Here is a 16,483-nt window from a genome sequence, read left to right as displayed (position 1 = left end):
ATTCCCTTCTGTTCCTACATTTAAAATTTTTGATGTCACAAAATCAAAATTTGCCTACCTCAAAAATTTTGTAGTTGTTATTTTTAATAGTTTTGTCTTTTAATCTTCTTAATAAAAATATAAATGGTTTAGATGCCATGTTTACAATATAACAATCACATTAGCAGTATTTTTCCTATGCTTTTAAGAACTTCTTTAGTATTTATCATAGGATAGGTCTGGTAGTGATAAGTTTTCTCTGGGAAAGTCATCTCTCCTTCATTTCTGAGGAATAACTGCTCGGTGCAGTATCCTTGGGGAACATTTTTTTTCCTTCAGCACTTTGAATAATATCATCTCACTCCCTTCTGGCCTGTAAAATGTCTGCTGAGAAGTCTGCTGCCAGGTGTATTTGATGTCTGTTGTATGTTATTTGCTTTTTTCTCGCTCTCTCACTGTTTTTAGGACCCTCTTTGCCTTTGACCTTTGTGAGTTTAATTATAATATGTCTTGGGGTCTTCTCACTTGGGTTGAATCTGATCAGTGACTTTTGTTTGACCTTTATGTACCTGGATATTTATATTTTTCTCCAGGTTTGGAAAGTTCTGTGTTATTTCTTTGAATAAGCTTGCTACCTCTTGTCTTTCTCAGTTCTCTCTTTAACTCCACTAACCCAAATATTTGCTCTTTTGATATTGGTCCATAGGTCCCATAAGCTTTGTTCATTCCTTCTTATTCTTTTTTTTCTCTTCTGACTGTGTATTTTCAAATAGTCTGTCTTTGAGCTCACTGATCCTTTCTTCTTTTTGATCAATTCCTCTGATACGTTCTATTGCATTTTTCATTTCATTTATTGAATTTTTTACCTCCAGGATTTCTGTTTAATTTTATTTTTTAAATCTTTCTATGAACTTTCTCTGAGAGATTTCTGTGAGCTCTCTTGAAGTTCACTGGGCTTCCTTAAAACTGCTATTTTGAATTGTTTGTCTGAGAGATCACCTATTTTCATCACTTTAGGGCCGGTCTTGGTGCCTTACTTTGTCCCTTTGCTATCATATTTCCCTGAATGTTCTTGATGCTTGAAGTATGATGATATCTATACATTGAGAGATTAAATATTTTAGTCTTCCTAGTCTGGCTTCGTTTGTGCCTGTACTTCTTCAGAGGGTCTTCCAGAGATTCTAAGCCAACTGACTATTGTGTTCCCTGTGATCACCACAGTAATCTCAGCATTAGAGGATACTCTATTCCCAGGCTTGCTGTGAGTCTCACAATGGCTTTCTGGCCCAAACGGACCTGGGGAAGACCCAATGACGGTACTTGTGTTATGTGGGAACACTGGCCACCAGGGACCTGAGTCCTGCAGACTGTCCTAGTGTCCCAGACAAGTATACTTCCCAGCAGGTCTCTGCACAGGTAGGTTGTGTCCCCAGCTATAGCAAGAGGGGCAGAAGTTGAGACTGGACCCTTCAGAATCTGCTGTGGGAAGGAGGCTGATGGGCCTTTCTCATTGGCTGAGACAGGCACGTGTTACTCAGCAAGTCTCTGCACAAGTGGAGTAGTTTCTTGCCCATAACAGGAGGAGCTAAAGCCAAGACTGGGCCTCCTCAGGGTCTGCTATAAGATGGAGGCTGGCCAGGTGCCTGTAGTCCCAGCTACTTGGGAGGCTGAGGCAGGAGAATGGCATGAACCCGGGAGGCAGAGTTTTCAGTGAGCCGAGATTGCAACACTGCACTCCAGCCTGGCAGACAGAGCGAGACTCCGTCTCAGGAAAAAAAAAAAAAAAAAAAAAAAAAAAAAGCTGGAGGCTGGCATACCTGCCACATTGGCTCAAATGGGCATGCATCTTCTAGTAAGTCCCTGCATGGACAGGGACAGGATAGTTCCCCAACTATCAGCAGGAGGAGCTGGAGCAGAATCTGGGCCCTCATAAGATCTGCTATGAGACAAATACCGAAGGGGTCAGTCTCAGCTCAGACGGTGTGTGTCACCCAGCAAGTTCCTGTAGAGATAGACTGCAGAGAGAGGGTCTGGAGCTGTGACTGGGCCCTCTTGGGATCTGCTGTGGAATAGAAGCTGCAGAGCCCAGTCTTGTATCAGAAGGCGTGTCTTTCCCAGGAGGACACCGCATCAATAGGATAGTTCCACGACTGCAGCAGGAGGTGCTGGACATGCCTCTCTGCTGGTCTTAGCACAAATGGGATAGGTCTTTGACCGTCTTCAGTCTCTTTTGTCTAATATTGGTAGATCCACTCCAACTCTTATGGTTACTGTTTGCCTTATCCACACTTACACGTTTAAATGATTGTTTATTTCTATTTGAAGTGTATTTCTCATAGGAAGCATATAGTAGAGCCTCACTTTTTTATCCAATCTGATGATTTTTGCCTTTTAATAAGGGTATTTCAGACTATTTCAATTTCATATGATTATTGATATAGTTTGGTTCAAAATATTACTTTTCTGTTTTCTATTTGTCCCATCTGATCTTTGTTCTCTCTTTTTTTTTTTGCTTTCTTTTGGATTTATTAAACATTTAAATGGTTCCAATTTCTATCTTCTGTGGGTTTATTAGCTATTACTTTTATTGTTTAATTATTGCTTTAGTGTTTGTAATATACATGTTTAAGTTACCACAATCTAATTTAAAGTGATATTATACCACTTATATATAAAAACCTTACAATAGTATACTTCGATTTCTCCCCTCTGACTTTTGTGTTATTGCTATGAAATATTTTAATTTTACATATGTCATCATTCACACATTACATTATGATTTTTGTTTTAATAATAATCTTTTAAAGAGATTTAAAGTAATAAAAATTACATATTTACCCCTGTGGTTATCATTTCCAAAGCTCTTCATTCCTTTGTCTATATTCCTTGTGTTTTTGCTTATGGTGAATTCTTTTAGGATTTTTAAGACAAAAAATATCTTTATTTCCCTTTTGTTTTGGAATGATACTTTTGCTGGGTGTATATTTCTAACTTGACAGTTTTTAGTACTTTAAAAACATTCCTCCACTGTCTTCTCACCTGTATTTCCAATGAGAAATCTGCCGTCATCCTTATCTTTGTTCCTTTATATGTAATGTGCTTTTTTCCCTCTGGCTCTTTTCAAGATTTTTCTTGATATCACTGGTTTTGGGCAGTTTGGTTATGATATGCCTTGATATAGTTTCTTCCTTTGTGCTTGGGGCTCACTTAGCTTCTTGGATACATGGGTTTATGACTTTCATTAAATGTGGGGAAGTTTTAGCCATTATTTTTCTCAAATATTTTATTTGTACCACACTCTGTGTCTTCTCCTTTAGGGACTCCAATTACACATAGCGGACACTTGAAGTTGTCCTACAGCTCTTTTTTTTCTGTGTTTTATTTGTTGTTGTTTTTTTCCCTATATATTTTATTCTGAATAGTTTTATTGCTAGATCTTCAAATTTGCTGATTTTTCATTCTGCAATATCTAATCTGCCATTCGTCTCATCTACTATTTTTTTTATCTCACACATTGTAGTTTTTATCTCTAGAGGTTCAGTTTTTTGTCTTTTTAAATATATATTCCATGTTTCTACTTAACTTTTTGAACATCTGAAATACAGTTGAAATAACTGTTTTAATAAGTAGCTGCTTCTGTCAATTCTAACATCTATGCTAGTTCTAGGTTGGTTTCAGTGATCTCTTCATTATGGGTTTCATTTTCCTGAGTCTTTACTTTGTAAATATTCTTAAGCTTTGTTTTAGAATGCAGTTGCGTTACTTGGAAACAGTTTGATCATTTTTTTGTTTTGCTTTTAATATGTGTTAGGTGGGATCAGGTCAGTGCTCAGTCTGTGGCTAAGTATGGGAAACGCTTCTGGGTATTCAACCCAATGCCCTGTGAATCGTGAAGTTTTCCAGGCTGGCTGTTAGGAAGTGGCACTATTCCTGGCTTTGTGTGAGTGCTCTGCACCATTATCTCCAATCTTTTTAGGTGGTTTATTTCTGAGCCTTGAATAGTTTTCTCACATGAATGTTGTGTTAGTCCCTTTTGCATTGCTGTAAAAGGATACCTGAGGCTGGGTGATTTATAAAGAGGCTTATTCTGCTCACAGTTCTGCAAGCTATACAAGAAGCATGGCACCAGCATCTGCTTCTGGTGAGGCCTCAGGAAGCTTACAATGATGGCGGAAGGTGAAAGGAGAGTAGGCATGTCATATGGCAAGAGAGAGCAGGAGAGAGAAGGGGGAGGGTGCCAGCCTCTTTTAAACAACTAGCTTTTGCATGAAGTTAAAGAGCAAGAACTCACTCATTACCACGGGAAGGTCACTAAGCTGTTCATGAGGGATCCACCCCCAAGACCCAAACACCTCCCACCAGGCCCCATCTCCAACACTGAGGATCACACTTCAACACGACGCCTGTGATTCTCAGTGTTGGAACCTGCTGGGAGGTGTTTGGGTCATGGGGGTGGACGACCCATCTCCAACATTGAGGATCACATTTCAACATGAGATTTGGAGGGTACGAACATACAAACTACATCAGATGTGCTGATCAGTACTCAGCTGAACCCTTGAGGGACCTTCTGCAAATCTGTAGAGTTCCCTCCTCTGCAGTACTCTGTCTTGTAAATTGTTGCCACCTTGGTCTCCCTGTACTTCAGCAGCAGAAGTACTCATGGGCAAGTTACTTAACTTTTCTGAACAGTTATTTTCTCATCAATACAGAAAGGATAATAGTATTTAGCTTATGATTTTATCATGGGAACTGAATGAAACTGATGTTTATACAACACCTGGCACTTGGCAGATACTCAGCAAATATTTGGGTCGTCCCTGTCTCTGCACCTGGTTGTTATTTCTTCCTGATTTTTTTGTCTTGGGTTTGCAACCTGATTCCTGGCTGAGCTTTAGGTTGGGTTCTGTATAATGATCAACCAAAGCAGATAATCACTCATGAGCCATTCAGGTTTTAACTTGATGAGTTTCAGAATTCTGCTATTCAAATGGCATTTAGGTAGAAATGTATCCTCCTTTAATTTGACATTTATTTTCTCCAAAATCTCATTCAGTTCAACCTGCAAGAATTATCTGAATTTATTTATTTGTAGTGTGAATGTCAGTAGGCTTTAGAAGGTCAGTGGTGCGTGGTGAAAAGAATTTAAGAGGACCAATGCTATTTGCAACCCCAGCATGATTTTGCTGGGGTTTCCTAGTAGGTCATGAACTTCAACCTTTTACTTCCCCTTTTCATTTTTCCTCAGATTTCCCAAGGAGCTACATGAAGAACAAATGAGTGTTTGTCAGAACTTAACCATTTCTCTTTTATATTCTCTCCTGTGGTAGTGTCTGGAGGTCGCAGCCGCCTGCATCTCATTGATCTCGGAAGCTGTGTGAAAGCTCTTAGCAAAAATCGAGAAGGAGGCTCAGGGCTGTGCCTCTCACTGTCTGCTCTGGGCAATGTCATCCTGGCTCTCGTCAATGGCAGCAAACACATTCCATACAAGTAAGTGACTCTTCTACTCAAAGAATGCGGTGGGGTAAGCATGGTGTGGGATGCTTGGTTCACTGCCATCTGGGGAGAGGTGTGCCACAGAGGGACAGCCTGGACCCCATTATAAGTTCAGTGCCAGAGACCAGCCTTAGCTAACAGTTGTGTAATGCATGGTCTCCCAAATTCAAAACTTTTGGAAATACTTAAATCTATTCCAGTTCTAACTTTAGGCTGCTCAAATTAGAGAAAATAGGAAATTATCTCAGTTGAGGTCTCCACTCGCAAATGAAGGTGGTGGGTCATTATCACCATAATAAAGATGCACCTGTTCCATAGTGATGAGAGTGAGGGGTGGAAGACTGGCTTATCCTTAGGGGTAGGGCCACCAGACTTAACCAAAAAAATATAGGATATCCAGGCAAATTCAAATTTCAGATAACCAACAAATAAAGTTGTATTATAAGTATGCACCCCAACATTGCATGGGACACTCCTGGTGACATGTATTTTATCTGGCAACCCAATCTCAGGAGTTTAGAAAGCTGGGGGAGTCAGCACCTGCCTTCCCATGCAAATGTTTAGTCACTTCCAGGATCCTTCTTGTCTCTTTATTGCTGCTCAAAGACAATTAAATTGCAGCCGCTCCTCTGTCTGGCAGAGACAAAGCCACTCCACCACCATCACCCCAACTAAGCGTTCTCATTGGACCGTGTGGTGGCAGGCCATTGACTGGCTGTCCAGGCTTCTGCCAAGGCCTAGCTGAGCCTCTTACTAGCTGCATGAACCCTCATTCTTCCTAAAATGAGGGTTAAAGCTATACATGTTACTTACATCACAGAAATATAAGGCTCAAAATGATAAAACATGTATAAAAGTTTATTGTAGGCTGGGTGTGGTGGCTCACACCTGTAATCCCAGCACTTTGGGAGGCCAAGGCAGGTGGATCACAAGGTCAGGAGATTGAGACCATCCTGGCTAACATGGTGAAACCCCATCTCTACTAAAAATACAAAAAATTAGCCGGGCGTGGTAGCGGGCACCTATAGTCCCAGCTACTCGGGAGGCTGAGGCAGGAGAATGGCATGAAACCAGGAGGCGGAGCTTGCAGTGAGCCGAGATCGCGCCACTGCACTCCAGCCTGGGCGACAGAGTGAGACTCCTTCTCAAAAAAAAAAAAAAGTTTATTGTAGAATTTAGGACACTATGGCCAATAACCAATGATGAAAGTCTGGTTACACCTATCTAGTCAAGCCTATCCTCACCTATTTAAAGGGAAAAAACACAGACCTTACAGAGTTGCCATGAGGTGAGGATTAACTAAATATATGTGGATTCATGGTTTTATCTGTAAAAATCCTACAAAACCTAAGTTGCTATTGTGTAGGAGGAAAAGGTCAGGCAGTGTATTCTATAATTACTGAGATTCAGGATGAGTGCTGGAGTTTTTCTTCCCCTCAGCCCTATGTTGATGCCAGACCCCCCCCAAATACATTGTGAGTCTATTTTCTACCAGGAGAACCATTACTGGACTGACTTTAGGAGCTTAAATGGTGATTATAATCCTGTCCATCTCATTTCTAGAAATTTGGAATCCTAGTTGGATAAACCCAGAAATGGTTTTCCCAGTTCTTGTAACAACCCTTTTCTACGGGAAAATATTTTGAGTTGAAGAATTATAGAGTTTCATTTGATGTCATTTCTGTAGTTGAATAAATTCAACTTGTGGGGAGAAACGGCAGGGGAGGGAAACCGTTGGAGTTGGAGATGAAGGGAAGAGTTACTGGCCCTCACTGGTTTCCATAAAATGAGAATCACGTCTGTTAATGTCATAACTTCACAGATCATGATACAGATAAAATTCCAAATTGCACCTTATCAGGAGGTCATTGATTACATATTTTACTTATAGCTTTTACGCTGTTTCTGCAGGGTGACATGCTTTTATGATTTCTATAAATCGTTGTTGAATTGAGGTGGGAAGATAGATGCATGTAAACATGAAATTATTTTTAATTTAAAGTAACTTCCTTTTAGTTAGAGTTGGGTTTTTTATAACTGAGTAGGGAAACATTAAAAATTGTTTTTATGGCCCAGCGTGGTGGCTCACACCTATATTCCTGGCACTTTGGGGGGCTGAGGCGGGAGGATTGCTTGAGCCCAGGAGTTTGAGACCAGCCTGGGCAGCATGGCAAAAACCTGTCTCTACAAAAAATACAAAAATTAGCCGGGCATGTTGTTGCATGGTTGTAGTCCCAGCTACTTGGGAGGCTGAGGTGGAAGGGTGGCTTGAGTCCAGGAGGCAGAGGCTGCAGTGAGTTGAGATCGCGCTACTGCACCAGCCTGGGAAACAGAGTGAGACCCTGTCTTAAAAAAAAAAAAAAGTTTGTATGAATCGTTCAAGCTTCTTGTTAATTAAGCATATTTTTAACATGCTGGCCCTACCAACTGGCCACCTGCCCTCCTGGGAGACACCTCCACTCAGCAGTCCCTGCAGACAGCTGCCTGCCTTCATTCCAGGAGTCCCCTTCCTTCTATTCTGGCACCAAGAGAGTGATCATTTAAGTGTTTCTGTGTCTCAAGTAAGCAGACTAGCATCCATGCGGTGTCAGCACAAGACCCAATCCTGGAGCTGTCCCGTGGCCTGGTTGAGCTGTTGATGGCGTGGGTACAGACTCACCAGATGCCCTTGCCCTGTCCTGCCTAACACACCTCATTGAGACCTTGCTGGATTGCCTGCTGCTGGAAACACAGGGGCCCTGGCCATCCAGCCAGCGCTGTCCTTCCCAAAACATCCATTGGCCAGTGCGTTTGTTCTGTCACCCCTCAGTGTCCTAATGCCCTTTATTGTACGTGATCTTAAAAAGACCCTTGCCGAAATGTTTTCTCCGAGTCTGGACCTCAGCCTAGATTCAATATTTGGCACCTGCAAATTTACATTTACAAAGTGATTCATCAACTAGAAACTGTCCTCTTTTGAGGTACAGGAAGATAACGCAAAGATTTACTCAAATCACCCAGCCAGTGGGTGGCAGGATCAAACTGCCTCGCTTCTCACAGCTTCAGAAGCCTTGGCAGTTCGGAGCCCTCGCTGCAGACCCACGCCCACTTCTCATCAAGCTCTCTAAATGTCGGAGCTGCCTTTGCTCCGCACGGCAGGGGAGCCCAGCACAGCAGGAAAGCCCCGATTTCTTTGATCAGTTCCGTCAGCGCTCTGAAGCCCCATTATGCAGCATTTTGTTAGCATACTAAACACCTTCAGGGTGTCAAACCTTCTCTTTGCAGTGGGTTCCTTAGAGAAGGGGAAGTTTCCTGCCCTCGAGGTTTCCTCTTACTCCTCCCGCTCACTTACGGAGGGTGGGGCGGGGGGGTGGAACAAAAATAGAAAACCAAATTCCATATTCTCTTTCCTTCCCCCACCCCCCCAAAAAACACAGACACCCCACTACCTCTTCATTTGTCTCCCCAGACAACTCTGTGCTTGGAACCGGTGTTACTTGTGCTTGCTCCTGGGAAATTCACTGGAATGTGCACAGAGGGGCTGTAGCCTGTCTTCATTCCTCTTCATCATTTTACCAGGCTATTTGTCATGTGAGCAAGCTGGAAAGTGAGTTTGGAATCATTACCCATCCCAGGCATTCCCACAGGCACCCTCCATGTGCGCTGAATGGTTCTGACTTTGCAAATGATATTGCCCTTGAAGATGCAGGAGGCGTGGAGCAGGTTTCCGACCTCAGCCATTACACGGCACAGGCACATTACATGGCACAGGCTTGCCGGCCAGTCGAGGCCCCATAAATCAGTCCTAAACGGTGGCACCATTCAGAAAAGCATGCAGGGAAGGCAGGGAGACCACCAAGGGCTCCAACCCCTCGTCAGTTCTGCGCTGACAGGCTGCACAAATTACTCTCTAATTTTTGAGAGCCTCCACGTCCAGGGAACCCTGCCCTCATTCCAGCATTTTGACAGTGCATTTGCAAATTTTCTTGATTCGGTGCCTTCATTTGCTGTTCCTTAGTGCTCTTGGGCACCAAGGTGCCAGGAATCTTCCCATTTAATGGATAAGAAAAAATAGGCAGAAGCATTGAAATGACTTCTCAGGCCAAAACCCAGTGTCGCACATCCCACGGGAGTTGGCCCCCAGAAGAACCGCCACAAGGATCTGTCAAGGTGAACTGAGCTTCAACTAACGGGTGTTATGTCCCAGCTCATCTGAAGGACCACAGCTTTTCGAGACTCAGATTCTAACCACGACCCAATTATCTCAAAATAGAATTTCTGGTTCTCTTAGATGTTACTTGTAAACGGCACAGGCCCTTAGGAAGCGCACCTGTCATGCAGGCGTCCTTCAAGCCCTGAAGCATTTACCTTCATTGATGACTGCTACTTCATATGGAGAAAGAATTCCTTTAATGGATCATATGACCTGTTTGCTTATTTGCCAACACGGTGTTTCTAAACAACAGCTAGTTGCTAATGTCTTGGCTGCCCTTTAACAAGAGCTCATGGAAAGTCCTTCTGTGGTCCTTTCATGTCGTGCCTGTCTGAGATGCTTCTCCCACTCATCTTGAAAAATGGTGCTACATAACCATCCCATCGTGGAAATGATGCCTGGCACCTCCCTCTTACAGGTTTGGTCTGTGGTTCAGACCCAGACCTAATCCTTGTTGAGATCAGTCACTGAGACACTTTGGGGTCTCAGCAGCTGTGCTGAGCTCGCCTCCTCCTCTCTCTGGTGGAGCCTGAGGCAATCTGTGATCCCAAGCTGCAGGCCACGAGCAAACACCGCAGGCAGCATCCACTTCCAGAAGCCTGTGTTCCACAAAAGCGATGAGGACGCCTATCCTCAGGGGCTATAATGGGAACTCTTTTCCTCCTAAGGCCCTAGTGAGGAGTCAGGAACCAAGGTCATCTTTAAGCTTGTAGCATCGGAGCACACCAGTTCATTCAAAGCAGCAGGCAGCACTAGAAGCTCAAGTTCAAATCAGTGACTTGAAAGGAAATGACACTTCATAAGTAGAGGCAGCTTTTTCAAAATGCAAGCACCTTCTCATCCAAGAGAGGGTGGGGTGCTGGCACCTGCGGGTCGCACTTGCAGCAGCAGGCCCAGCATTGGCAGGAACTTAAGGACGAGCCTCTCTGAAGGATGCAGACATTCCCCTCCTTGCCTGGAGAAGTGCTTCCTCCTAGAGCCCATGGAGATTTGGGGTTAGCCTCTCCTTTCTCAGAACTGGAAACCCAGTACTCAAGGTCTGGGAAGCTGGGGAAAGGGGCTCAAGATTGCTGTTAGCTAGAGCGGGGTTCCAAACCCCCAGGCCACAGATTGGTACAGGTCCCTGGCCCGTTAGGAACTGGCCTGCACAGCAGGAGGTGAGCAGTGGGGGAGCATGACCACCTGAGGGCCGTTGGCTGTCTGATCAGTGGTGGCACTGGATTCTCATAGGAACCTCGTGCTATTGTGAACTGCGTGTGTGAGGGATCTAGCTTGTGTGCTTCTTATGAGAATCTAATGCCTGATGATCTGAGGTGGAGCAGTTTCATCCCAAAACCATTCCCTCCTCCCACTGGGTCCGTGGAGAAATTGTCTTCCATGAAACCTGTCCCAGGTGCCAAAAAGGTAAAAAGGTTTGGGACTGCAGAACCACAGTGTTCAATTCCCATCTCACACAGGAGAGGAAAGGCTCTTCCTCGGGACTTGGATGTATATTATTTAGACGTACCATGAAATTAAGTAGATATTTGCCAGGAAAAATGCAAAGGAGTATCAGTTCTCCAGATTTGTTTAAGATAGCATGAAATGGAGAGGTTCATGTAAGAATCTGTGTGTGTGTGTGTGAGAGAGAGAGAGAGAGAGACATATGCATATTTAACCTCCTTTAAATGTACATTAATGCTGTATTTTCTCCTCCTGATTTACAGGGAGAATATCAATTTAGAACCATTTGCACAAACTCCAGATACCAGTTTAGAGCATTCCCTATTTAGAAATAAAATAACCAAAGTCTCAGGTTGCCAGGCAACTGCAGCAATGATAATTCTTAGTATTGCTGCTTTAGAAATACTCATTTTTATACATTTTAATGATGGTTAGGATGCAGAGAATGTGAGTTCAGAATGTCGCTGGGACATCGAGGTCCCTTTTCTATGAGATTTTTAGCATTCTCACTTGCTTTTATTTTTTCCCTTTTAGCTCTGTTTGCTTCCTTGGCTAGCAGTATCTTCATATTTAGCTATGGAAATCTCAAGAGATTGTTATTATTTTCTTAAGAGTTGAGGTAGAAGCTGCCACTACATTAATTCTGCCAGGCTCATTATAGAACCACACCAGTCACTCAGGGAGAAATGACACCGTCTGGGGATCAGCCGGGGTCACAAACACTGGGTTCAAGCTTTGGTTGTTCTGCCGCTGATTTGACACATGAACTCTACACCTCGTCCTTTTCATTCTCAAGAGGACCACGTTCTGGCCCCTCTCAGAGCTTCACTGAATTGGGAACAGAATATCAGGCCCCAGCTCCATCATCATCTCTTGGCAGCAAAGCCACGGCTCATGTTTTTGTCTGTCCACTGCAGCAGCCGCTGTGGCGTAATGGGACCTAATGGTCTCGGGGCTGGGTAGAAATTGGAAGGCATCTTCCTTTCCCTTTTGGCCTTTCAAGTTTATCTTCCTTTATGTCTAATGTCTGGGGTTATTATTAAACTCTTTCTGAATTCTGAGCCAATGATCAAATGGATACAAGAGTATGATTGGGAATGAAAAGCCTGCTAATCCTAGCAGAGTAGGAAAGGGTAGACAGCCCCTTCCCCAACCCCCATGGCCTGAGTGGAGGAGAGAATGGCGTGGCCTGCAGGGGAGGGACAGGCAGACAGTGCCACCTGTCACACCCAGGCTCACATCCACCAGCCTCAGCAGTCAGACCTTCTTCCTTCCTCCCCTGGAAGAAGTGAACAGAAGGGCAGAACCGAGAGCGGGAACTCTGTCTTGATCTTGCTAAAGGGGTAGAAGTTCCTAATTCATGGACTTGCTGGACCACAGGGAGGAGGAGAAAATGACCTCTGGTACTTATTTCCTGGCATTTCAGCTACACTGAAGGCAGTTAGCATGGTGCATAAATGAGACCCCGGTGAGAGTATTTCACATCATGAACACCACAGCTCAGGTATTGTTCTTACTGCGCCTCACAAGCTGTGCTAAATGCTTACGGATATTTAATGCTGACAACCTGTGACATAGGTACTGTAATAATCATACTAGTATCACAGACGGGGAAACTGGGACACAGAAAGGTTGAGTATCTTGTCCAAGTTCACACAGCTAATAGGCAACAGGGCCTCACTGCCTCCCAGCTTATCACCTCCACCGAGTACAGTTTTTGGAATATTGTGGTGCTCGGTCAACATTTGTTGCAATAATAAGTGGGGTACAACAGAGGATCAGACATACCAGCAAAGCTTGCATATGTGTAGTTGATTATAAGTAAAAGCACAGGCTGGGCACAGTGGCTCATACCTATAATCTGAGCATTTTGGAAGGCCTAGGCAGGAGGATCACTTGAGCCCAGGAGTTTGAGACCAGTCTGAACAACATAAGGAGACCTCGTCTCCACAAAATAAAATTAAAAAACTAGCTGGGCATGGTGGCTCATACCTGTAGTCCAAGCTACTTGGGAGGCTGAGGTGGAAGGATCGCTTGAACCCAGGAGGTTGAGGCTGCAGCAAGCTATGATCATATCACTGCACTCCATCCTGGACAACAGAGCAAGACCCTGCCTCTAAGTGAATGAATGAATGAATGAAGGCACAGACCCAAGGGGTAGGGCTGATGGTAGCCAATTCATACATTCAGGTCAGCCTCCTGGTCTCACTTGTTTCTGTGATTGCTAAGCCAGGCTGATGGCTAGATACCCATGGCAATGAAGAATGTGAAATATGAAAGGTAAAAAAGAGAAATAAATCTTCCTTTCAGGACCCAAGCTACTTATCAGGGCTAAATCAAAAATACCAAGTAAGAATGTAACAATGAGGGGTGGGGAAGGGGGGCAAAAAATAAAATTAAAAAGAATGTAACAGCCAATGAGACACTCCTGACTTTGAACCTGTGTGCAGGGCTCCAGGTAGATTAGAAGGCATCCTAACGTCAGTAAATGGCTGTCAGTGGGGCCTGACAGTCTGGGTCCCATGTTCTGGGCACCACCAATGGAGGGTGTCCTCTCATGAAAAGGCTTAGCCTATTTCATGAGCCTTTAAAAAAATATATCTATAATCTTTCTCGTGAAAGAGCCTGAAATTTCATGGAGCCACTTCCCAAGCCACACTGATGGGAGAAACTGAAGGACCCCACCAGGCTTTCTCTGGCTCCAGGACCCCCACGAAGGCCTCCTGATTTATCTGGGGGAGCTCCTGCATAAGAACCGTGACCATTTCCCACAGTGGAGAACCAGACACTGGGCACAGCCTACTTGATAAGACAGCTTCCATCTCCCGCCCCTCCTGGGTGTGCAGAGGCATTCCTGAGTGAATAGGTTCAGGTCAGAGCAGGAGAGGTTATCACCCAGGCTGTGCCTTGAAGCTTTGCTGAGTACAAGAAAGCTAAGGAAGAGATAAGCAAGAGGTGAGAATGATGGCAGGGCTGGCAAGTGAGATCATGAGTTTTTCCTCAAACATCTGGCTAAGAATAGAAGCTTTGGGAAATTCTACAATTGGCAGATTAAGATGATCAACCTCTCAGCTGGAATTTGTGAAGTTTCTTCAGACTGAGCTCCCAGAGAAGTATGTGTAGTGGAATCGCTGTGCTTTCTAAAGAGATGGATTGCAACCTGTGCTGTTGAGCTAGTGCTGAGCAGGGGCCAGGTGACATGGATTCTAGCGCCCCTGCCACGGCTAACCTCACACACTCAGACGCTCTCCCCGAGCTTTTCATCTCTCCATCAGCAAAATCTCAATCATTCTTACTCCTCGTCCACCTCAGAAACATATTGTAGGTTCCATGGAGACGATGTCTGTGGTAGACAAAGGGACATGCTTCAAAGGCAGAAAGGTCACTGTTTTATCATCTTTCAGAATCGTGTAACCCACGTGATTCTGCCACCATCCTGTCTCCTGTGCATTCCTTGATTTTGAAAGTATGCATCTGTTCTTTTGACCAAGTAGATAATTACCGTCTATCGAAATGAACCCTCATGCATTTATTCAATGAGAGTTTGTGTGCCTAACACACAGCATGGCTGCCTGATACAGATACTTGGTTTAAGAGAATTCCACAGGCTCTGCACGAGAGTGAAGTCGTGATGTAAGGAGGCAGAGGACTCTGCCCTCAAACAGTCCAATGGGCCTGAGAATGAGCCTGGGGTAGGGGTCCGATGCTGCTGCATCCCCAGTTGTATCTGTGTTTCCCAGTGACTGGGGCGTGATTTGAATATTTAAAGATACTCCTTTTTCATACGGCCTTTAAATGCAAGCTGAGTACTTCTGCTGCACAGCCAGCGAGGTGGTATGTTTCTAATGCTGAAGTAAAACTTGTCTGTGTTGGACTTAGTGAGAGAATGGTTTTCGTTCAGAGATTGTCATGGCCAACTTTGATATACATTTCACTTTATATTTTACACCCCACGTGACTCATAACATTGAACTCTGTCATCCGTAGAACTCAGTGCTGTTCTGATCAGCAAGGTAGATTCTGGCCCAAAAGAACTGGTGGAGGAATTTAAGGAACTGGTTCTATTATAAGCCTAATTTAAGTCACCAAACATACAGAGAAAATAATTTGAGAAACGTATAGCAGAAATCTAAGTTTTCCATTTATTCATTTACTCAAAAATACCCTACAATAAATACCAGGAATATAACAGATGATCTGCATTCTTGGGCAACTGAGCACTGAGTATTTTTATATCGTTTCCTGAACAAAGTTCACTGCCCACTTCGTTAAGGGCACCTGCCATATCCACTGTTTCCTTCTGAGAACTCTTTTTGGTGAAGAAGGGATTTTCATTTTCTTTACACTCCGCAATAGCTGCCAGAAGGCCCCTTTAAAATGCAGATCTGATATCTCTTCGTCTTTAAAACCTTCAGTGGCTTCCTTTTGGCTACAGGATAGTTGAAACCCTTTTGTGGCCTGTGGAGCTCTTCCGAATTTGTGCCACACCTACCTTTCTGACCATAGAAACTGCACAGAGATGACTGAACACCCCACCCCACCCCCACAGTCACATGCTTTGCCGATGCTGTTTCTTCTGTTTCCAGTGGCTGTTCATTCACTCACTCATTCATTCATTCAATCAATAGTTACCAAGAACATACCCTACTCCAGTACTGTACTGGAGCTCCTCCTCCATTTGTGAGATTCTTCTTATGTCTTTGACATGCTTTGATTGTAAGATGTGTTGCATATACAGATGTAGAAGCATATCTGCTCAGTCTATAGAATGACAAAAAAATCTGTGTACCCACCACCCAGGTTAGGAAATAGAACATTCCACTAGCTTAGGTGCCCTTGTGTGATTGTCTGCCTTCCGTCACCCTCCTGCCTGTTCCAGAGGTGACCACAGTGCTGAATTTTCTGTTTTTGATCCCTTTGCTTGTCTTACAAGTTTTACCACCTAAGTATGTGTCCCCCCAAAACATACTGTTTAGTTGTATCTGCTGTTGAACATTACATAAATGAAATCATACTCTCTTCTATGCCCTTCCACATCTTCTTTCAATCAGTATTTCATTTTTGAGTTCCATCTTGATGTGCACAGCTAGAGGTTCTTAATCTTCATTGCTGTATGATTTTTCCATTGTAGATGGATATTGCAAAATATTCTTCTGTGGGTGGATTTCTAACAAGTTTTAAAAAACTGATTGTTGAAGTTAATCAAACCTATTTCTGCATCTAATGAGATGCTCACTTGGTTCCTCCATTAATCATTTAATATGGTCAATTACATTGTGAGTTTTCTTTTTGAGACAGGGTGTCACTCCATCACCCAGACTGGAGTGCAATGACACAAACAAGGCTCACTGCCCTCCCAGGCTCAAGTGATCC

General features: G+C 43.7%; 1 protein-coding gene across 3 annotated transcripts in view; it reads left to right on the top strand.

The window, feature by feature from the left end:
• KIF26B (kinesin family member 26B) overlaps positions 1 to 16,483 on the top strand; it is a 566,488-nt gene that overhangs the window by 495,609 nt on the left and 54,396 nt on the right. For all 3 annotated transcript variants that reach the window (XM_054447009.2, XM_063666562.1, XM_063666595.1), the window contains one exon: positions 5,310 to 5,469. In XM_054447009.2, the coding sequence (XP_054302984.1) occupies positions 5,310 to 5,469 (160 nt within the window). The remainder of the gene's footprint in view (positions 1 to 5,309; positions 5,470 to 16,483) is intronic.

The sequence above is a fragment of the Pongo pygmaeus genome, chromosome 1, assembly GCF_028885625.2.
Source record: "Pongo pygmaeus isolate AG05252 chromosome 1, NHGRI_mPonPyg2-v2.0_pri, whole genome shotgun sequence".
NCBI classification, from domain to species: domain Eukaryota; kingdom Metazoa; phylum Chordata; class Mammalia; order Primates; family Hominidae; genus Pongo; species Pongo pygmaeus.
The sequence above is the reverse complement of the archived record's forward strand: the minus strand, read 5'-3'. Positions and strand labels throughout refer to the sequence as shown.